The 24,140-nt window shown below is 37.7% G+C and overlaps 1 protein-coding gene across 1 annotated transcript in view; it reads left to right on the top strand.

Annotated features, from left to right (window-relative positions):
• LOC134572180 (G-protein coupled receptor 83-like) overlaps nucleotides 1-19,490 on the top strand; it is a 54,006-nt gene extending 34,516 nt beyond the window's left edge. Inside the window, exons 3-4 of the mRNA XM_063430988.1 lie at nucleotides 13,016-13,149; nucleotides 18,581-19,490. Of these exons, the coding sequence (XP_063287058.1) occupies nucleotides 13,016-13,149; nucleotides 18,581-19,202 (756 nt within the window). The 3' untranslated portion in view covers nucleotides 19,203-19,490. The remainder of the gene's footprint in view (nucleotides 1-13,015; nucleotides 13,150-18,580) is intronic.
• The last annotated feature ends 4,650 nt before the right edge of the window (nucleotides 19,491-24,140 follow it).

Genomic DNA, 24,140 nt, shown 5'->3' with positions numbered 1-24,140 from the left:
AGGCCTTGACTCTGTAGATTGTGTAGCTCTATGCATTTTGTTGCTGTTTCCTGGCTTTTTCCTGTAAGTTCTTGAAAGGCTGGGGTGGCACCATGGGGTAGTTTCTGCTGTGGAACTTGGCCTCACTAATATTGGGAAATGCTATAATAGAGCCCTGCTTGACCCATGATATTTTTTGACATGAAGGGAGGGGTGAGAGAGAACAGGTGTGTCATGACATGTGCACAGTCGTTATTCGGCATGTGCTAACCCGTAATTAAATGACACTCAGACACCAAATTTCTGTTGGATTATAAAGTCCACAGCTTTATTAATTATAAATATAAATATATAATTTAACAATTTAGGGTCATTGTCACAAGTACTAATTACTTCTGACCTTCTTGCCCAATACCCCTGACAATGACCCTACCAAATAACAATAATGAACATTCCAATAGTGCATAACTTTTTTACACGTGGCCTACCAAAGAGGCCCCAAAACCATATGTTTAACCCGTAGGTGTGTACCCCAGACACACCTACACCCCCAGGTTCGTAGCCACCAACGAGCTAGAACCTACCAACCACTTTTTCCTTCCGGCCTATTCCAGCCTAGACCTTGGCCTATTCCCATTCTATTCCACCTAAATCCAATTTAGGTGGAATAGGAGGGACAAGTAACAAGTAAGTGATTTTGATTAAGATGGCCACATTTCTAAAATGGCTGTTATTTAAACCCCTACTCTCCACCCCCCAAACTGCCTATCACTTTAACCACGCCTCTTGAACTTAATTTCACCTGCCCACTCTCTGGCCCTGTCAAGGCCCACTCCCCACTGCGTTGCTCCATGGGCTTCAGGATTACAAGTTGATCCAGCGCGCAGTACTGTGTCACACCTAGGACTAAGGATAACGTATAACCGACATTAGAATGGCCGGACTTAACGTCTCCAAGAATAGTCAAAATACTTGCCAAGGTCAGGGACACAGAATCTTACTCAACGATGAGGGAAAGCCAAAAGTCAAGGATACCAGATATCAGGGAAGTCAAAACAAAGCCAAAGTCAAATACCAGAAAATCAAGATCAGGATCGCACTCTTGGATAACAATTGGCATGAAACTACGACAGGGCAATAAGAGAATGGAGAAATGGGTTTAAATAACCCTCTTGTGGATCTGATTGGCCGTAACCGGCCTTTGACCCCAGAATGGGCGTGTACCAGGCATCTCGGTGGATGATTGTCGAGTGGCACAACTTTTCCTGTCAGGACAGTAAATACCATCAATAACATGTTTATGTGCGGATGAATACGTGACAAGGTGAAGATAAAAAAGCAGCTGCCCAGAGTGTTTTGGTATTAAATTTAAGGGTAACTGGCATCGCTGTTCAGAGGAGCATCGACACCTGCTCTGCAGTAATTATTTTAGTAAATTGTTGAATTTGTACTATATTAAGAAACTATTTTGCTGAGGGGAGGGGGATATTATGAGTTTTCTACTCTTTGCTAGACAAAACAAAAATATTTGGCACTACTCAGTTGTAATATAATGGCAAAAATGTAACCCCTTAAGGACAGATGACCGAAATATTCCGTCATGATTCCCTTTTATTCCAGAAGTTGTGTCCTTAAGGGGTTAAAGAGTGAGATATTTTATATACACAGGGAATGGAGCGGAGTATATGAGGCATACATATATCTACTAGATGCATTCCATTTCAAGTTGATGAAATTCAATCTGCTTCTATCTCTGTAATAAAGCATCATAGAGGTTTGCTTGTTAAATGCTGAAAAGGGAAAAATGTATTTCCTCTTATGAAGACATAAATGAAATAGATTTATGAATAAAAACACACATCTTATTACTTGGGCAATAATAGCTGATTCGACATTCTCTAACTCAACTTTAGTCAGTGTCACTTTGCAAAAATGCACCAGCATACAGTCAAACTTTGAGTTCTATTACCCAACTTTTCATAAGATATTAAGGCAATGGAGTTGTGCATTTACATTTTGTTGCAAAAAATGTACTTACCCTTTTCTCCAGCAGTGTGTCCTCTCTAACTGCTGCTCGTCTGCGGAGGGATTGTCAATTACAAAAGTCTCCACTTTCTGTTGAGATGGAAACGAGCATATGCAGCAAACACTAAATCTAATGCACTAATTTTTTTTATTTTTTTTTATGATTATTTAAATGGAGTGAATCATTAATCACTCTTGCCATTGAAGTTGAAGTGCTTTACGGGTCTGGAGTGTCCCATTAAAATAAAACTTATTTCGTTTTTTTTTTTTTTTTTTTATTCTGTAAGTGCATCTTTTATGTTTCTGAAACTATTTTCATATTTAGGTTTTTCTGTGTGCAATGCAATATAGGGCTGGCATGAAAATGTATCCAGGACTGCTTTTATGCAGATGAAACCAGGTGGCTGCACTCTTCTGAACATGCATAAATGGGATGCTGCTGGGGCCAATTCATACAATACACAAGATCCAGCGCACTCACTCACCCACTAAACAGCAACTTCAAAGCTCACAAATTTTATTAGTTTTTTTGTTTTTTTATTTTTTTTAAAAACACCTAATCTAGGCAAAAATAATCAGGGTTTAGTTACAGTATATGATCATACACTGCATAAGCCCGCCACAACGTCAATGTGCCCCATCTTTGGCAGGTCCTACTCTAACAGCCTAATGCATGCTCTTATGAGATTAACCCACTTACTTAAGGAAAAATTATTTGCCTTGTTAGCCCCCCTAAACAGTAGATTCCAGCCAAATTTCTGAGATAGTGGAGGCAGGGAGCGCAGCTGGTGAACCCCAGCTAAAAAGCCAAACTATTCTAAAATGGCACTCCTAGCACCATAACCATTATAGGTCTTAAATTTAGTTTCACAGGAGTATCTGTTGTGAACCCAATTGGTCAGTGAGCTGCTCAATAACCCCATATTTTTAAAAAAAAAACAGGGGTTATCTAGTAACACAAACAATCTGTTGTTTAAAAAAGGGGACTGCAAAATAAACATCTAATAGCCAAGAATAAAAATATCATGGTTTTACTTTATATACTCATTGTTTGCCTCTTTTATAAAGAAATCTATTGGTGCAGAAAAATTGACTTCAGCAAAACATGAACTGAAACACTGAGTAGAAAATGAAAACATAATTACTATAATCAAATATAAACATCTTGTACAAGCATGCAGCTGTGAGTGTGGGCCCTTGAGGAGATCAATCTCAATATTTGCATAGCTAATAAATTCTAAAAATGTAAAATTAGATTATTGGTGGTAATTATATATATATTGATGACAGTTACCTTGCCATGCCATGCCAACTCTTAACATTGACCTGCTGATCTGTGGCAGCTCTAGACTTTGCAAGGCCTTAGGCAAAACTCAAACATGAGGCCCCTACTGGCACCCATAGAGACACAAGTAGGGATTGCATTGTGTGTGTATAAGGAGCTGTAAGGTTTTAGAAGTATGTGGCTGTAGTGTGCCTGCATGTGTGTGTATAGGGGCCGTAGTGTTTGTGTATATGAGGTACAGTGGGCATGTGTGCATGGGGGTAGAGTGTGTATAGGGGGCATAGAGGTAGAATACAGAAAACTAAGAAATTCCACAGGAATCTCAAGACATGTTACCAGCAAAAAATAGGTAAATATAGTTGTACATTTTCCCAATATTAGTAATAAATAATATAAATATAAAGATCTGGCTATAAGTCAAAATATTGACTAAACACAAAAAAATAAAGAAAATACTTTTGGGTCATTTAAAATGCAGACATGGATTTCCATTAAAAAAAAAAAAAAATTTGGGGATGTAGGACTGAGTGTGATAAGGCTGGTGATACGTCTGGGGTGTTGGCATGGGTGGGGGGGGGGGGGGAGTGTGACAGGACAAGGGGAGGTGAGTGTGACAGGACTTTGTGTGAGCAAGATGAGGGGCGATGAATGTGGCATTGTTGGGGGTTCAGTGTGACAGGATTAGGGGGGTGAGTGTGGGGCCCTAATCCTGTCACAATGTGGGTGGATGACAGTGCTGGGTAAGCTGTGTTTCTGTGTCCAGCCTCCCCATACTGTATGCCTTTTTAATGCATTTGCCCCCCTCCAGGGCATGGAAGGAGGCAATAATCAATTCCATTTTGGGCCAGTGGCCATCCTTTCCGATCTGCAGCTCCGCTGGGTGCATGGTTGCAGACCATGAGGTAGTTGTCTTATCAGCTCTGGTCCTTGAAGTTTTGAGCACTGCCATGGTAACACATGGAAATGCTTGGATTTGCCAGGGCTTGCGAGACAACTAATTCATAGTCTGCAACTATGGACCTGGCTTTGTAGAGTCCAGGGCCTCTGCAACCGGTAAAACACAGGGCAAGCTATCGTGCCCTTGGACCAACGTCCTGACAGATCAGTCTGCCCTAAGGTGAATGAGGCGCCTGCGAAGTCCCAGTCATGAGTCCTTAAGTGGCTGCCTAACTGGCCTAATTAAAGAGTCCCACATGCTGCTGATTGAACAGGATGTTTGAAGCAAATGCTATAAGGCCTCAAAGTAATACATGATTTAGGGCTCAATTTAATTTTTTAAGCCTTTCAAATTATTCCACATTATTGAATACACTTTTAAAATGATTTAATCTTATGAATAATATTTTATTATTTTTCATATATTGTTTTTTATTGTACATGATATAATTTTAAATATTTTAAAGGAAATTCCATTATGTCATTTGTTAAAATAAAATAATGCTTTAACATAAGTGATTTGGATATAGGATATAAATCATTAGAGAAAATGTATCTCCTTGATCCAAACAGTAAAGCAACTATTTAATTCTGTTACTCCCAAATTTCTACTCTACCCAACACTAAATTAAATTACATGTTATCATGGGAGTCAGAATAAGGCACTCAATATGATTTAGATTATTGTCTTAGTTTTTCCCTAAATTTAAAAGGTACAACACAATGCACAAATCATTTTGAAAACCATTTTAAACTCATATATAGATGGTATTTAGTTGCAGCAAAACTACATAACATAAACCCAAATATACCTGATATATGTTGGAGAGAATTTGGAAATATGTCCCATATATGGTGGTTCTGTCCCAAATTAAAAACATTTTGGAGAAATATACATTTAATATGCATTAATTCAAAATATTAAGCCATCTTTGACTTATTTTTGTTTAAAAAGTTTCATTGTTTCATGAATAAAATCGACAAAATAATTATAGGACGTATTTTAATTGCTGCCTGATACTGGAAATCTCCCAAATTACCGTCAATTAAAGAAATCCTGAACCTGACACTAGAGAATAAAACATATGAATTGGCCATAATACAACCATCCCCCTATTAGATAAGTTATTATACTACTGGGATACCTGGGAAGAAAATTTAAAGAAAATGTATTGTTTGTAAATAGTTGTATCATTTATTTGTTATGTTTACATAATGCTATTATCGATATATATATATATATATATTATTATATATATATATTATTTAAAGTAATGTTTTATTCTTTATTTTGATGTACAGATATATACCTAATGTGTGGGTATGAATGGATACCCCTTTTCTTCCAGTTTCCCCATACCATTAATATTTATTGTATCTGTTACTATTGCTCAATGTTTTTTTACAATATATTAAAAATAAACTCTCTAATCAAATATATTTGAAAAAAAACTATATTACAAAAATATTAAACTGAGACCTTAATTATTTTTTAAAAAATTAATATGACTAGTTTGTTACAAAATTTAGGCTGGGAGTAATTTAAAGAAAATGAAACCATTACACTCTATACACAGAATGTAAATATAATGTAAATCTTGTATGTAATACCAAAATTGATCATATAACTCATTTATTTTTTAAATAATTCTTATAAATTGGTAAGATGACAGATGAACCAAATTTCGCACCACCAAGCACAACAAAAATAAAGAATTACAAAAAAAAAAAAAAAGTGCAGAAAACAAATTGCCTGTAGCTTATGGCTAGCAATATACAATCCATTGTTTGTCTGCTGAACCATCAGCCATGCAGACTATATCTGCATTAACGTGGTGCCCTGAGCGCTTGATACCCAGTGCTGCCATTAAGGGGGTTCAGGCAGTACCCTATTAAGTAGCCTGGTCAAACTCTTGGGCCCTTTAGAGAAATGCAGAAGAGTTGACGAAGTATAACCGTAACCACACAGTATTGCAGAACTCATGTGTGGCCACCTTACCTAGGTGTGCTAATTGGTCCCTTTCTCCACCTCATCGGGGTTCTAAAAGATTCAACGTGTGCTAATGGCAGCCTTGGCAATACCAGCATTGAATGTTTTGTGACACAGAGCCAGAGAGCTCAGTTCCAACCAGGTAGATTGCAAAGTCAGAGATAGGAGCACTCTGGATTCAGACAGCATATTTTGACTGAGAACTAAAAATGGTCATAGTGAGAAGGTCTATACTTCCCAGTATTTATATTTGGGCTGGCAGCCATTTTCACAACAGAAACTATGTTCAGGTCACTATTTCACTTCATCTCCAGCATCTTGGTATTACTGCCTGCTACTTATTTGAAAGAGTCAGCCCACAACCTTTATGAGTATTACAATTTACCACTGAGGTGCCAGGCCAGACAGGCAAAAACCACTATTGCCATGTCATGGACTGATCATGTTGCCTGTGAGGACCCCACTAGGATTACTCTGAGAGTATGCCAAGACTATGTCGTTGCCATGAGGACAATGCTGCCTGCTCGCTTTGCGCAGTGATGGTAACTGGGGAGCAAACTAAGACTATGCTCTAAGTCTGGAGCTGTTCCTTTGCAGGAAATTAGAACCGTGTGCTCCCATATTTTGAAATAGGAGCTCTACGACTTGGACCATGGGAGCTTGGTAAATACTGTACTTTTTTCACCGAACAAAACTCCGCATTCCCCTCTATAGCAAACAACAAACCAAAGGTGCGAGCAAGCATCAACTACCTAGTCTGCCTTGAGTGGTAGTGAGCTTGTGTGTTTGTGTGTCAATAAGTTTGCCTGTAGAGATCCTGTGTTTGTCTGTCAGAGAGTCTGTGTATGCGTGCGCATGTGTGTGTGCTTGCCGCGCATGCGCATTCAGCTCCACCGACGTCGGACGGGGGAGCTGACATCGGCAGGGGAGGAGAGGTCACCAGTGCTGAGGGAGCCTGGCGCTGGATTAAGGTAACCTGCTGAAGGGGTTTGAACCCCTTCAGCACCATGGGAGAGGGACCCTGAGGGTGAGGGCACCCTCAGGGCACTATAGTGTCAGGAAAACCGCTTTGTTTTCCTGACACTATAGTGATCCTTTAAGTAGCTATCAGCACTCCTCAATAGTCTTTTAGCACTTCAAATGTATCAGGAATCCATTTAGGAAAACCACAGATTCACTACACACTTCAAGTGTTTTTTTCAGACAAGTAATGAATAATAAATATTTACACAAGTCTAATAAACAATAACTACTGCCCATGGTTTCATAAAACTGTTATACAAGGCCTATTTGTGTGATGGTCTCCTCCATGCATAAGAACTGCTATGGACTCCAAATAATGTTTACATTAAATGTATTATAACTCAGTTGAAGCAATGTTGTATTATGTTGATATTACTGTTTGAATTAATTTATCTAAATGAGGATTTTGAATGACTGATTCATTTTATGCACATTTTCTCATTGTTTTATCTAAGTGAAGAACAACTCTGTGGGGAGTTATCTATATAATTGATACAAGGCATGCTGTCACATAATTTTTAAACACAAGTTAATTGATACAATTAGAAGTCTGTTTAAAATAAAAAAAAGGTTGGTTCACAGCATATTATATACTGTATATTGAAATGATAATTTGACACGTTACATGTCGAACTACACATGGATTGAAAGAGAGGTGTTTGAGGCATCTATGGGAAATTCTGGAATGAAAAATGTGTAGCAGAACAATTTTCAATTTAACAGGAACAAAGATTTGATTTCTCCTGACATAGAAAATGTGTCTGTAAGATTTGCTGTAAATTCATAATTTTGAAAAGAAAAGAAAAAAAAATAGTTACTTTAATAAAATGTGCATGCAGATATATGCATATAACAGTTTAGTGACCTTAGGGACACTGTAGGTACTTAAACAACTTAATTTTATTGAAGTTGTCATAGTGCCTACAGACCACTCAAAACCCTATCGTACACTAATTAGAGGACTTGGAAGAATGGCTTCAAGGAGCATTAGGGCCATAGCATTAAGAATACAGAGATGTATTCCTAACGCTACAGTGTTCTACCTATCTCAAGAAATTACTCCATTGAATAAAGCATAAGCTCTGATAATCTTTGTCACATGATGCTCTTTTCCATTAATATTAAAGCAAATGACGGTCCAGTTCAACCCAGGTATAACCAAGGTACACGTAAATGAGGATGAGAAATAGAAACATTGTTTGATTTTGCCTTTTCTCTGTATGTTTCTCTATGGTAAATACCAGGTGCAAAGGGTACCTCTCATAATGATGACTGACAGGGAGTTAAGATAAAGATGACCAATTGCAGGATGAAGACAAAGGTAGCTTGTCTTATCAGCTCTGGCCCTTGAAGTTTTGAGCACTGCCATGGTAACACATGGAAATGCTTGGATTAGCCACGGCTTGCGAGACAACTAATTCATAGTCTGCAACTATGGACCTGGCTTTGTAGAGTCCAGGGCCTCTGCAACCGGTAAAACACAGGGCAAGCTATCGTGCCCTTGGACCAATGGCCTGACAGATCAGTCTGCCCTAAGGTGAATGAGGTGCCAGAATTTGTCCAGACTGAATGAATTTGCAGCAATCACCCAGATGCATTTGGTGAACTGTTTACAAAGAATGGGATTTGTAAGAGTCACAAAACGAATGCATATGTTAGTATACATAGTCACAAATTATAGTTCACTTGCTGGTCTGTGCGCAGAGAGCAAAAAAAAAAAACATGTGCAAGTGTTAATTCTGTGTTTGCTAGCGATGTACCACATTAAAAAAGTTTAAAAAATATATAAATATATAAAACGTTTTGACCCTATTTGCAATGCGGCAAGTGGAAGCATATTTACTAAATGTTTGAAACTAGTTACTGGGCAATGATAATACTCCAAATGCTAGAAATGCCCCATCCCACAGGATGGGCATGTTAAATACAAGGAGGACATAGTCTCCTCACGTGTCACCACCCATGGACATCTGGTAGGTGACTCTAATATAAATAATGGTGGTGGACATTCCATTGTCTACACCCCAATTATCTCGACACTTTCATGTCTTACTAGCCAACCAATTATTAGTTTTATTGTGTCTCCCCTCAATGTAATGAGGGTGAGTAGATATGGTTATTTTAATTTAAAAGCTTGCACATGCTAGTTTTGGTTCTTGATTCTGGAAGCTTAATTTGCCACGATGGACAAGAAGTCTTTTGTCCATCAGTCATATGGGCATGATGTTTGGTGGTTAGGGGATAGTCATTAAAAATTGATTTTCTTTGCAGATCAAGTGACCAACGACCAATAGAAGGAAATAATAAGGAACTGTAAAATAATCTACACTTCCAAGCAGGAATTTTTCCAGACACTGTAAATGCAGCAACTGAGGGACACAGACCAGCTGATACTGTGTGTTTTACCCTTTTTGTGCCTGTGTGGAGATAGCCTGAGTCCGTGATTCTAGCATGAGACTAGGTTTAGGTTTCTGCAGTATTTAGCCAGCTAGCAACTGCCACTTGAAGCAACTTTGAGCAGGAGATAATAGATTGACATTTTGTCATTTGATCCTAGTGTGAAAGACTAGTTTGCTAATATACCGTTGTTATTTTTTTTGCATGAGACTAGTGGGCTTATTCATTAAACACTAGATTGTGTAAGAATCTGCAGCAATTGCCCAGATGCATTCAGTGTCCTGATTATTTTGCATGTGAATCCTATCCAAAGTATATGATTCCAATGTTTCAAGAAGCACAAATTTTAAACTGAATAGGGACAAAATGAATCCAGCAGGATCCACATTTCTAAACTATTGTTCACTTTCTTTCTTGCAAGTGAATGATAATTTCTACTAACTGTCTAAAACTAGAGACTGAGTAGATGTTGCCATGGGGAAGGATCCTGTTAAAAAAACAGAGTGGTGCTCCGATGTACCTGTCCTGGACAGACCGCATAGTGACAATCAAAATGTTAATACTACCGATGCAACTGTACCTCTTCCGCACCATTCCCCTCCGCCTCCCTCCCACCTACTTTAAGACCAATCAGGCTGATATGGGGAAGTTTGTATGGGCAGGAGGCAAAGCCAGAGTAGCGAAGAAACAGGGAGGTTTAGCACTACCCAATGTCCAAGGCTACTATCATGCGGCAGTACTAGCCGCAGCTATCCCCCACATAATCTCTGAACCCAAACCACAATGGGTCTCCCTAGAGTGAGATCAATTGGATAACCATGAAATCCTGCACCTGCTTTGGACACCATCACATCTCAGGCCTGACTTGCCGACACTTCCCCCCCAGATAATGCTGTTGTTTCAAATCTGGGATAAGTGCAGACCTAGGTTAGGCAGTACACCCAGCCCCTCCCTGGCAACCCCCCTAAAGGCCATACCCTACATTATCCCGACATTTAATGCCATACCGTGGCACAGAGGAGGCGCGACGCACCTTTACCACCTATTTGATGCCCATAAACTACTAGACTACACGAGCCTAGCCGACAAATACGCACTCCCACAGTCCTCGTAGTACTCGTACCTCCAGCTATACTCCTATATCTCTAAAGAAGTGAAACGTTTCTTAGACACCTCTAGAGATGCTAATAGGTTAACTGCATGGGAACAAATCTGTATAACTCAATTTAAACCGATCTCTATGTGTCTCAGCTCCATAACGAAACACAACCACTTCTCCACCACAAAATATGCCCAACAATGGGAGAGCGATCTAGGCTGTGCAGTGCCACCCACATCCTGGGACACTATCCTGTCCGACCCTCTTGAGCTACTAAAATCCACCTCTCACATTGAACAACACCGTAACATTTTATACCGGTGGTACTTAGTGCCGACCAGACTGCACAAGATCTTTCCCTCAAACTCACCACTTTGCTGGAGATGCCACGCAGCAGAAGGCTCAATGCACCATATATGGTCGAGCTGCCCACGGCTACATCCTTATAGGACTGAAGTCCATGCATTGATCCGAGAAGCCACACAAAGCTCTCCCCCATTCACCCCACAGGTGTGTCTACTGCTGGATCTCCCTAGAGAAATGCCCCAACACGCTAGAAAGTTGACCTTACACATAGCCTTGATGGCGCAGCAATTGATAGCAAGGAGATGGAAGTCCACGATCCTTCCCAAGAAGGAAAACTTCTTAGAGGAACTGCATAAGCAGTGGATTTACGAAACCTCCTACACATCCCTCTTCCCCCCCTCTATGCTCTATAGGAAAACTTGGGAGCTTTGGAAAACATGGAGATCTGGTAAAGTACCTGGTAAAGCACCAGGGGCTGTACCTCGCAAATAAGCTGCAATGTCCTTAACACACCCAAGTTGCAAATGCTTACTCATACCCTCACAGCCACCCGTGGCATGCTCAAGCTGATATGTTATGTGTCGTGTGACATGCTATTGTGGGGACATATTGTCGCTCTGAACTGGAAATAATGTGGATCTAATGTTACTAAAAATGCTTGTATGTATTAACCTGTTATGCACCCCCCTCAAACCCCCCCTCTTCCTTTGTTATGTACCCTCCCCCTGTATAAGGAGCGACTGTACAAATCTAATCTCATTAAGTATAATCCCATTCTTTTCTGTACCCTGAATACGTTGCTTACTGATAAAATAAATAACAATTGTCAAAAAAAAAAAAAAAAACAGAGTGGTGGACATAGTTGCCCATGCCCTACCTGATGCCTACTTGAAAATAAATAATAGGGGATGTACAAATCACTAAGCCCTATCAAGTGGGGGCTATTTATTAAAAGAAAAGTGAGGTACATCCTTCTAATATTCAAGTGTACCTCATTGTAATATTCAAGGGGTACCTTGGATATTCATTTTTTACCCATATAACATGTGCTTGTGGTAAATTGGAGAAATGTAATTAAGATTAAAGACCTCCACCCATGGGAGCGGCGGGTGGGTACTCTATGAAAATGAAACCAAGGGGGATTGGCATACCACTATCCATCCTCACAATTATTGGCATGGCCTCCCACTTTCAAACCTTCCCTTGGGTGCCTAGGAGTCCCTAATCCCCTAGCCACCAACCTACTCACCCTCACCTTAATAACAGTAAAGGGGCAGGGACATTAAAACTAATAACTGTAAAATTAAAAATTATGCTTACCATCAGAAGTATTCTTTCTTCAGCCCCAGAAAATGCCACATCAAAAGCTGTAATACGTGATGCAAATAATGAAGAAAAAAAAAAAACTGATTTGCAAACAAAAACCAACTAAGTATTCAAAATGTAAACCACCTGTGTTTTCTAGTATGTGCAGCTTTTGTAATGACCCCCCTCTTTTGCAAATTGCTGTAGTTAAAACCAATTTCCAATGTTTTCTATGGATTTATTTTTTTGTGTGTGCGCATAATTTTCTTTGCATGATGGTGAAGTTAAGAGGTTTATATGTCTTGATAAGTTATGCACTAGTGGACATGTTCTTTTTATTTTAAGATTGTCCATTCTTGCAATGCATTAATTATTTTAGTGGATGACATCAGTATTGGTATATTGTCTGCATGCTGCTAAACACCAATAATAACTTTTGATAAATTATAAGTGATAAAATAATGTTTATTAATTGTTTTCTTTTGGGTGCATTGCTGTATATTACTTTGAAGTATATCATTAGTCTAACTCTAATTTTAAACTGTTCTCTATTGTTTTTTATTTTAAGAGAGAGCACTAGCAGTTATACTTAACATTTGCTAATTTCTGTTCAAACTGAAACAAATTGATTGTGGTTTAATGGACAAACACATGTTTATTTATTTTTCAGGTAATCATGCACCCACTTAAGCCAAGGATGTCTGCGGTAAAAGGCATTATCTGCATTGTAGTCATCTGGTTCATGGCAAGTGGATTCTCTTTGCCACATGCTATTTATCAGAAGCTAGAACAGTTTTACATTGGGTAAGTAATCAAAGCTCAAATGACTTTCTAACAGGGATATTCACTACAACAAGAATTATAAAAATTAACTGAACTTTAAAAATTGTCCAAGCCAATTATATTTTACGTTTTGCCATTCTGGCCTTTACTTTTTAATTGACTTTGAATTAAGTTTGAATTCCCACCATTTTTTATCTAGTGAATTAACTTGTATAACTCATTTTATGTATACACAAATATAATATCTATTCTTAAACTGGGTAAATGATCACAAACCAACTTAAAGCGGCACAAAACCCAAAAATAAGCACATAGAGTCCACTGGTACAACCCAAATATTTTAATTAAGGGCAAGATTTAAAATGTATCTGGAGATAATATCTTTTTGACCCATGTGACATGTGCTTGAGTTAAATTGGACATATGCAATAAAAATGTATGTTCAGAACCCAACATGGTTAAAATGTTTTACCCATTGGTTAAATCAGTAAGTAGGCAGCATAGGAGATGTCATGAGGATAATGGATTTGCAGAAGTAAACTTGGAGGTATGTGGTATAGTATAAGCAGTAATGATGACGGAATCTGTTGGCGCTATATAAATGGCAATAATAATAATAATAATAATAATAATAATTTGTTCTAAGCAAACATTAGTGGATATTTTCTAAAGGTATTTGACTGACGTCTGTTAAGAGGTCAGACTTTTCATTATGTCTACAATTTAAGTTAACTATTTCTAATCAGAAATAGAAGATTTTTCAGTTTGATTAAAGGGATACTAGAGGCACCAAAACACCTTTAGCAATCAAGGAAAAGATGGAGACAATTCAATTTATGTGTGCAGATATGCAAGTAAAAACAAATAAAAAATTTAAATCTTTGGAAGAAAGAAATTATGGACTTAAAAAAGAAGAAATAATTTAAGGATACAAAACATTCCTGAAGAAATAGTTATACCAATACTGGAAAAATATCTCAGGTCTCTATTTAAATATATGGGTATAAAAAACTTCTGAGGAATATACAATACTTGGGAGATGACACAGGTGCTCCAGACCAAAAGGCTTCACGGGGGGACTGTCTGACAGCCCAGACATTCCCTCCTCTGCAAATTAGGACCCCAAAGGGCCGCGTGACCATTCTAAAAGAGCAGTCACATGGCCGCAATAGGTGTCCACAGTGCTACCAGCAGGGTAACTTTATTTATTTTTTTTTTTTTTTACTTTTTACCCCCCTACTGGGGTATAAAGTAAAAAAATAAATAAAAGAAAGTTAATTAATTTACATAAAAATAAAGTAAAATATATATATATATATATATATATATATACATATATATATATATTTATATACATCATATATTTAATGTCATACTAAGTGTATTTTTTTATTAATATATACATATATTAATATTAAAAATACACTTAGAGTAAAATTACACACGTGTATATATAATATATATAATAACTATATATATTATTATAAAAAATAAATAATAATTAATTAAAAACAACTGTAAAAATAATTTAATTTTAAAAATAAATTATATATATATATAATTTTATTCTAACTGTATTTTGATATTTATATATATATATTTATATCAAAATACACTTAGAATGAAATGATATATATATATCTATGTATATCCCCTTAACGACATACTAGATACCTCTGACAAAAAAACAGTCGTTAAGGACTGTAGACGTACCTAGTACGACTGCGGCAAATAGGAGCCCTGGACTGTCAAACCTCAAAGAGGAGAAGATGTAAGTGTTAATGTTAATTTGAGATATAAGTTGAGGAAGAAGACCATGAACTGAAATCTCGGTATCATCTGCTTATAGTTTGTATTAGAAATAGTGTAGATTGGATTAGCCGTATTAGTCTAGTAGACAAGATGCCAGTATACCATAGTATTGCAGTATGCAATGATACCTTTTTTATTGGACTAACATAATATCTCAAAGATAAGCTTTCAAGAATTTTCCTCTCTTAGAAACATAGAAACATAGAATGTGACGGCAGATAAGAACCATTCGGCCCATCTAGTCTGCCCAGTTTTCTAAATACTTTCATTAGTCCCTGGCCTTATCTTATAGTTAGGATAGCCTTATGCCTATCCCACGCATGCTTAAACTCCTTTACTGTGTTAACCTCTACCACTTCAGCTGGAAGGCTATTCCATGCATCCACTACCCTCTCAGTAAAGTAATACTTCCTGATATTATATTTAAACCTTTGTCCCTCTAATTTAAGACTATGTCCTCTTGTTGTGGTAGTTTTTCTTCTTTTAAATATAGTCTCCTCCTTTACTGTGTTGATTCCCTTTATGTATTTAAGTGTTTCTATCATATCCCCCCTGTCTCGTCTTTCCTCCAAGCCATACATGTTAAGATCCTTTAACCTTTCCTGGTAAGTTTTATCCTGCAATCCATGAACCAGTTTAGTAGCCCTTCTTTGAACTCTCTCTAAGGTATAAATATCCTTCAGAAGATATGGTCTCCAGTACTGCGTACAGTTCTCCAAATTAGGTCTTACCAGTGTTCTGTACAATGGCATGAGCACTTCCCTCTTTCTACTGCTAATACCTCTCCCTATACAACCAAGCATTCTGCTAGCATTTCTTGCTGCTCTGTTACATTGTCTGCCTACCTTTAAGTCCTCAGAAATAATCACCCCTAAATCCCTTTCCTCAGATGTTGAGGTTAGGACTCTATCAAATATTCTGTACTCTGCCCTTGGGATTTTACGTCCAAGGTGCATTATCTTGCACTTATCCACATTAAATGTCAGTTGCCACAACTCTGACCATTTTTCTAGTTTACCTAAATCATTTGCCATTTGGCTTATCAACCCTGTTACATATCTTAGTATCATCCGCAAAAAACCTTACCATCAAGACCTTCTGCAATATCACTAATAAAAATATTAAAGATAATGGGTCCAAGTACAGATCCCTGAGGTACCCCACTGGTGACAAGCCCAAGCTTCGAATATACTCCATTGACTACAACCCTCTGTTGCCTGTCACTCAGCCACTGCCTTACCATTCAACAATATTGGAATCCAAACTCAAAGATTGCAGTTTATTGATAAGCCTTCTATGTGCAACAGTGTCAAAAGCCTTACTGAAATCTAGGTAAGCAATGTCTACTGCACCACCCTGATCTATAATTTTAGTTACCCAATCAAAAAAATCAATAAGATTAGTTTGGCATGATCTCCCTGAAGTAAACCCATGTTGTCTCTGATCTTGAAATCCATGTGTTTTTAGATGTTCAACAATCCTATCCTTTAACATGGTTTCCATCACTTTCCCCACTACTGAAGTAAGGCTTACTGGCCTATAGTTGCCTGACTCCTCCCTATTACCTTTCTTGTGAATGGGCACAACATTCGCTAACTTCCAATCTTCTGGGACTACGCCTGTTAACAATGATTGGTTAAATAAATCTGTTAATGGTTTTGCTAGTACACCACTAAGCTCTTTTAATAGCTTTGGGAGTATTCCATCAGGTCCCATTGACTTATTTGTCTTTACTTTTGACAGTTGAAATAGAACCTCTTCCTCTGTAAACTCACGTGTAATAAATGATTCATTTATCCTTTTTCTTAACTGAGTTCCATTTTCATCTGTAAATACCGAACAAAAATATGCATTGAGGCAGTCAGCTAGACCTTTATTCTCATCTACATACCTTCCTTCTTTTGTTTTTACTCTAACTAATCCTTGTTTTACTTTTCTTTTCTCATTTATGTATCTAAAAAAAGTTTTGTCCCCCTTTTTTACTGACTGTGCTATTTTCTCTTCTGTGTGTGATTTGGAAGCTCTTATAACTTGCTTAGCCTAATCTTATAGGTCATTCTGTCTTCCTCACTCTGGGTTTTCTTATAATTACTAAATGCTAACTTTTTGTTTTTTACTATTTTGGCCACATCTGCGGAGTACCACAGTGGTTTCTTGAATTTTTTGCTTTTACTGACAAGCCTAATGCAATTTTCTGTTGCCTTCCATAGTGCAACTTTTAAATAATCCCATTTCTCTTGGACTCCATTTAAATTGCTCCAGTCTGATAATGACTCCTTTACACATATTCTAATTTTAGAAAAATCTGTTTTTCTAAAGTCTAAAACTTGTGTTTTTGTGTGGTGTGACTCAGTCACTGTTCCTATATTAAACCACACTGACTGATGATCACTGGATCCTAAACTTTCACCTACAGTAATATCGGTCTGAAGCAATACTAATGAATCTGATAGAGTTAAACACTTAAAACAACTGATGTTAGAGAAGGGGAGGGAGGGAGTGAGTGGGGTGTCATAAATAGCAGAAGATGTGCCTGGAAGTAAAAGCTTCAGGATGACTGAGAATAGCCAGAAAAAGTAAATAAACAGAGAAGAGTCAATAAGCTAGTTATATAAAAAAAAAAGTCTGGCGTGCATCCAATTTTGTAACACACTAGGAAAAAATTCCTTCTTGACCCAAAAATGGCAGTCTGATATCTCCTTGGATCAAGCAGCTATAACCCCACTAATTAGAAATTATATCTCTTTTTGCAAGTATTTATCAAATTGCTGTTTAAACATCTGTATGGACTCTGATAAAACCACCTCTTCAGCATAGAATTCCACACTATTATAGTTCTTATAGTAAAAAAAACTTTTCTTTGCCTTTGATTAAATCTCCTATACATAGGACCCCTTGTCCGATGTATAGCCCTGTTTCTGAATAGATTTCCAGATAATGGTTTGTACTGGCCCCAAATATATTTGTATAATGTTATCATATCCCCTCATAGGTGCTGTTTTTCCAAACTAAAGAGATTTACATTTTTTAACCTTTCTTCATAATTAAAATGCTCCATTCATTTTATCAGTTTTGTAGCTCGTCTCTGCACTTTTTCTAGTGCCGTGATATCCTTCTTTAGAACAGGTGCCCTAAATTGCACAGTATATTCAATAAAATTGAACATATTTATCTAACCCTGCTAAATATTTATATAATCTTTGCTCATAATCATTTGTTTGAACTAGGGATTCAGTTTAAACCTTTGGCCAAGCCCCTTATACATTATGCCACAGGAGTGAGATGAATTTCCAAACAAAATAAGCTCACTCCCCCCTTCCTTCTCTCCTTTGTGTAATGCAAGCAAGAAGGACATCATCAGAACTATTAACATGGGAGAACTGTTTCCATTGCGCAATTCATTCTTCATTTGTCAATTTGAACATTTGGTGGTTTGTGTTACCAACACAAACCACCAAATCTGGCAGATTTTGTAAGAATTGTGGTTTGTCCAAATACAAATGCACAAGTCTAGTTTAATTCCTATGGATTTTTATCTTATTGACTGCTAATATGTGAATTCATTGTTCAAAGTTAACATAGTAAGTTAAATTTCTATGATGAGTTCATAACATCTTGTCTTTTGTCCTCTCTTCCCCAGGAACACCGTGCGCATGGTCTGCCTCCCCAGTTTCCCCTATCCTGCTGATCTCTTCTGGAAGTATCTGGACTTAGCAACCTTTGTACTCTTGTATGTGTTGCCACTAATTGTTATTTCAATTACCTGTACCATGGTGGCAAAGAAGCTCTGGCTAAGAAATGCCATTGGGGATATTACCATGGAGCAATATTATGCCCACAGGCGTAAGAAAAAGATGACTCTCAAGATGTTGATGCTAGTGGTTGTGATTTTTGCAGTTTGTTGGTTCCCTTTAAATTGCTATTTGGTACTTATGTCAAGTAAAGTCATCAACAGCAACAATGCCCTATACTTTGCTTTCCACTGGTTTGCCATGAGCAGCACCTGCTACAATCCATTTATCTACTGTTGGTTGAATGAAAGTTTTCGCTCAGAGCTCAAAGCCCTGCTGTGTGTTTGCAGGAGGAGAAGCCCAGCACAGACTCATGCTCTCCAATCTATCTCGCCTGCATTCCGACATGCCTGGACTAAACAATGTAGCTATAAGAAAGGTAATAGCTCACAAACTGCTGGATCTGCAGCTAATGCTAACTCAGGGAGGACTGATATCTGCAGTGTAGAGCCGATTGTTACAGTGAACTGAAGGTGTGCAAGTGCTGACAGGGTATCTATTTTTATATAAGTGAATGGACATTTAGTGCTGGTTCACCTCCATCAAAAAGGATAAAATAACAAGACTTACAATAAAATAGTTCATTATAACTAAAGTGTTCACATTGTTTACAGTAGAAAGGGCATCCTTCGAAGGATCTGTTTGGAGCAGTTATTTCCTGAATTTTCGATTGTAATCTATCTACTATTGTAAAGGGCTGTACACAAATGGGGCTATAATAATAAAGATTCCAAAATACAAAGTTGTTAGAGCAGGAATATGTTTGTCAATCTAATTTCTAATGTTTATCTTTGTATTTGGTTCTGAATGACACGCATGCCTGCAGTCAGTAATCGAATGCTTGTCCAAACATATGGTTAAAAGATTATACATTAGTAAACTGGCTTTAATGTGAGGGTGAAATTTATATGTAATAAAAGCAGGTGTGATGATTTATTTATTAAAACAAGAAGAAACAATATTTTTGGTACCTTGTATGTCCCATTCAATTTTATCTTCTGTGAAGCTTGGCACCTAACGAAATTAAGTATACATCACGAGATAACAGAGACATAATGCTATTATCTATTCCCAATTAATATTTTTGGATACTATTTTACTCTCTATCCACAAAAAAAATAAATATAAAGAAAATGTCTCTTGTTGACATTATTGGGCTCCTGATGTGCTTCATCAGAGGTCAATCTGAGCATGTCAACATAGATTGTCTCAGAAATTCTTCAGTGAACAGTGTCCTCATTTTTTTAAAGCGGATTTTCATTGTTGGAAATCTACAACAACCCTATGCATGAGAAAATTCAGACATCATGAGTCATCCTGAGAGACTTTGCATCGATCTTACAGTTTTAATAATCCCTTAATTTTTTTTTAGATTATCTTTGGGAACAAGTCTGGTACAGGAGGGACTAAATTAAGGCCGATTAGCATCTTTTTCTTCCAAATTTAAGAATATGGATGCAGAAAGGGTGTTATATGGATGTCTTCAAATTAACATTGAGTACTTCTCATTTGCAAACAAACACCATAGATGTGCCATTGATAAAAATGGTATCAGATTCTCTCTATAGAAGGTAAAAGGTTTGCTATGAAGTTGATAGTAAAGTTCGGTGCTAAGCATTTGAACAGATTTACCTCTTATGGAAAACCTTTACAAGTATTACTAGACTTTTGCAGTTTTTTTAAACACCACTGACCTGTGAGTCTTCACATGAACAGATATGCAGATTGTATCACAATCCCACTTACCCTAAATCAAAATTCCAGTATGGGAATTCACGTAGAAGTAAGGGTAATTACAATAAACGTAATAATTGACAATTGATTTCAAATATAGTTCTTTTGTTCTGTATCTTGCTTTCAATAAGAACTAAGTATAAATCAAAAGCAAGTTAAAATAGAAGCAAATCAATGGAAATTGTGAAGTTATCTTACATGAATCTATCCACAATGCACCTTCAGGTTCTATCAAAAGGTCTAATCTTTGTGACAAAATCAAATTTTGCTAAGTTCTCCTGGACAAAAGATGTAAATTTGTATATAAAAACACATAACAGGTAAGAAATATAGTGAACCATAATTACAGGTGCATTCTGTATTAAGGTATGTTGCCATAGATCTCTCAAAGGATTTTAGATTGAATGAAGATTTGACTGTGTCCATGAGATTATTCCAAAATTGCGGTGCTCTGTATGAAAAGGAGGATTGAGCCACTTTGTTTTTGTATTGCACTATGCTACATAAAGTGCTGGTACTGGATTGGAGGCTATAGGAGGTGGGAAGAGCCGGGGAGAGCATTCTATGCAGCTAGGGTGGGAGCTTCCCCAAAAAAAGCTTTTAAACACAAGGCTAGAAAGATGAAGGGTGTGCCTGGATTCCAGCAATGGCCAGTTTATCTTTTTAACATGTCACAATGGTGGGTCATGTAATTACATTGTAATACAAAGTGTCAGAATGAGTTATACAATTTATTAGGTTTATGAAGGTGGGTTTGCGGCGCAGGTGTAATCAATGACTGGCATTAGCATTTGTTGCGCTATCTGTTTCCTAACTATATGGTTTTGGCAGGACTTGTTTCTGTATAGGGAACCTAGTTTTGGATAAAGTATTTCTATCTGAAGGCCAAATGATAGATTGGCGTTTAACAACATAACTAGATATTTGAAAGAACAGACAGTGGTCAGTGTGCTATTTGAATTTGTTCTGATAAATAGTTGGGAATTTTGTCATTTTATGTAATTTAGGTACGGTTCCAAAGATCGTTGTGACAGTTTTGTCAGTGTTTGGGAAGAGTTTGTTAGCCGCAATCCACTTTTCTATCTCTGCGAACTGGTCTTGGAGCACAACCTTAAGCTGCAGTAGATTGGGTTTACTAGCGTAGATTACGGTGTTGTCTGCATACATATATAAAGTTGAGGCTTTGCAGATGTTAGGCAGATCATTTATAAATAAATGTGAATAGAAGGGGGCCAAGTATGGAGCCTTGGGGAACACCACACGTGACCAGGAGAGGGAGGGAGGTGCAATCAGAAGTTGTCACATACTGCAAATGATCTGATACATACGATCGAAACCAGGTTACAGGATGATCACCAGTACCTGAGTTTTTATGTTTTTTCGAAAGAATGCCATGGTCCTCCGTGTCAAAGGCCTTGGCAAAATCAAGCAATTTAGCAATTGCTGGCACACTAAGCTTCAACAACATTGCTGGGATTTTATCTGGCCCACACTGTTTTTTTTATTTTTAGATTATTAAGATGTTTATTCATTACACTAACATGCACATATCTAAAAGCTTATTTCTCTATATGAGGTGTTTGCTAACTTAGCAGGGCCTGATCTCCATTTGTAGTCTGTGTATGTGTGTCATTCATTAGCTTAGCAATCAGGGTTGTGGCACATCCATCAAAATAATTTGCTACATAATGGGGGTGTTGCAGGGTTTAGTTGTCCATTTCGACAGTGGAGGGTTAGGAGTGGATGGTGGGGGTTTGTATGTTGCGTATTGTTTCAAAAGTTTCTTGGGTTTGAAATATAATTGCTCAAATCTTCACTGAAATATTGGGCCATAGTCTGTATGCAAAATGATGCATGCAGTGCATGGAGCAAATACACTTGAACTCTGACCGCAATGATTCTCTAAAATTGTACATTTTAATGAGATCAGCTGTAATCCAAGGCAGGTGAGTTCCTTTTATTCGCACTTTACGCAGCGGGTCATGCAGATTCCAAACTCACAAGCTTGGACTGAAAAAATTACATTGCAGAGCCTAAATCTGTGATCATACATAATTTCTGTCATTGTAGGTGTTATGGATATCTTACACTCCAGCTGAGCAAATCCGTGCAGCGTCTCCTGAAATCCAAGTCAATACGAAGGTGTTGTGAATTACAGCTCCCAATCCCCCAAACATGAGCCAAGATTTCATGAAGGGGTAAAACGATCTGATGGCCACAGATCGGCCTTTTATGCAGGTCCTCCAGCAAGGGTTACTCCCACAGGGACCTTGTGGAAGACAGGAACAGAAAATATAGTGACCAATCAATTTACAGTAAAATATAACACACTCCTCTCTATCCTGGAGATAATTGGGTTAAGTGGCCGGAACAAACTTAATTATCTCCAGGTAGAGAGAATATTTCTATTTTACAAAAGTAACAAAAGTACATTAAGATACATAACTTTACTTTGCCTGAATGGAACCCTAGTATTCGACATATTCCCAGATAGAAATACAAAAAGAGAAGTCCTGCGCTTAAGCAGCAAGGACTACAATACACATCAGCCCCAATATATAGTAAAAACCAAAGAAAAGAAAAATGTTACCTGCGCTTTCTCCTTAATCCCTATGTATATTTAGACAAATGGAGGTCATTTAGTTGCTCCAATGGCCATTGGAGGGAATGCCCGCCTGCCAACGTCAAGGCAGACCCCCCTAAGCGGGTCCTAACACTGACCCTTCAGCCTGCTTCCTTGAGCTTCTGGCAAAGATATCTCTAATGAGACAGAAAGGGGTATTTTTTTTATATACACCCCTATACTTATTAACCCTTAATAGGGAACACATGGGATGGGCAGCAGCATTGTAACCAGGCTGTGTGATACAAAGTAAATACAAATACAAAAAGAGAAGTCCTGCGCTTAAGCAGCAAGAACTACAATACACATCAGCCCCAATATATAGTAAAAACCAAAGAAAAGAAAAATGTTACCTGCGCTTTCTCCTTAATCCCTATGTATATTTAGACAAATGGAGGTCATTTAGTTGCTCCAATGGCCATTGGAGGGAATGCCCGCCTGCCAACGTCACGGCAGACCCCCCTAAGCGGGTCCTAACACTGACCCTTCAGCCTGCTTCCTTGAGCTTCTGGCAAAGATATCTCTAATGAGACAGAAAGGGGTATTTTTTTATATACACCCCTATACTTATTAACCCTTAATAGGGAACACATGGGATGGGCAGCAGCATTGTAACCAGGCTGTGTGATACAAAGTAAATACAAATACAAAAAGAGAAGTCCTGCGCTTAAGCAGCAAGGACTACAATACACATCAGCCCCAATATATAGTAAAAACCAAAGAAAAGAAAAATGTTACCTGCGCTTTCTCCTTAATCCCTATGTATATTTAGACAAATGGAGGTCATTTAGTTGCTCCAATGGCCATTGGAGGGAATGCCCGCCTGCCTACCAATAATATCATAAAACATTTAACTTAACCTATTTAATATAATATAATATAATATATATATATATATATATATATATATATATATCTTAACCAACAATCTGCCCTTGCCAATAAACCCAACCTATCCTGGGCACCTACCCTCCACCCTCGTCCTAGCCAACAACTGGCCTCAAAACTGGCATCACATTAACACTAGCCGACCTTTAGCTCACTGAACACCT

This window comes from Pelobates fuscus, chromosome 9, assembly GCF_036172605.1.
Source record: "Pelobates fuscus isolate aPelFus1 chromosome 9, aPelFus1.pri, whole genome shotgun sequence".
NCBI lineage: Eukaryota > Metazoa > Chordata > Amphibia > Anura > Pelobatidae > Pelobates > Pelobates fuscus.
Note: the sequence above shows the minus strand (reverse complement) of the source record. Positions and strands in the feature narration are given on the sequence as shown.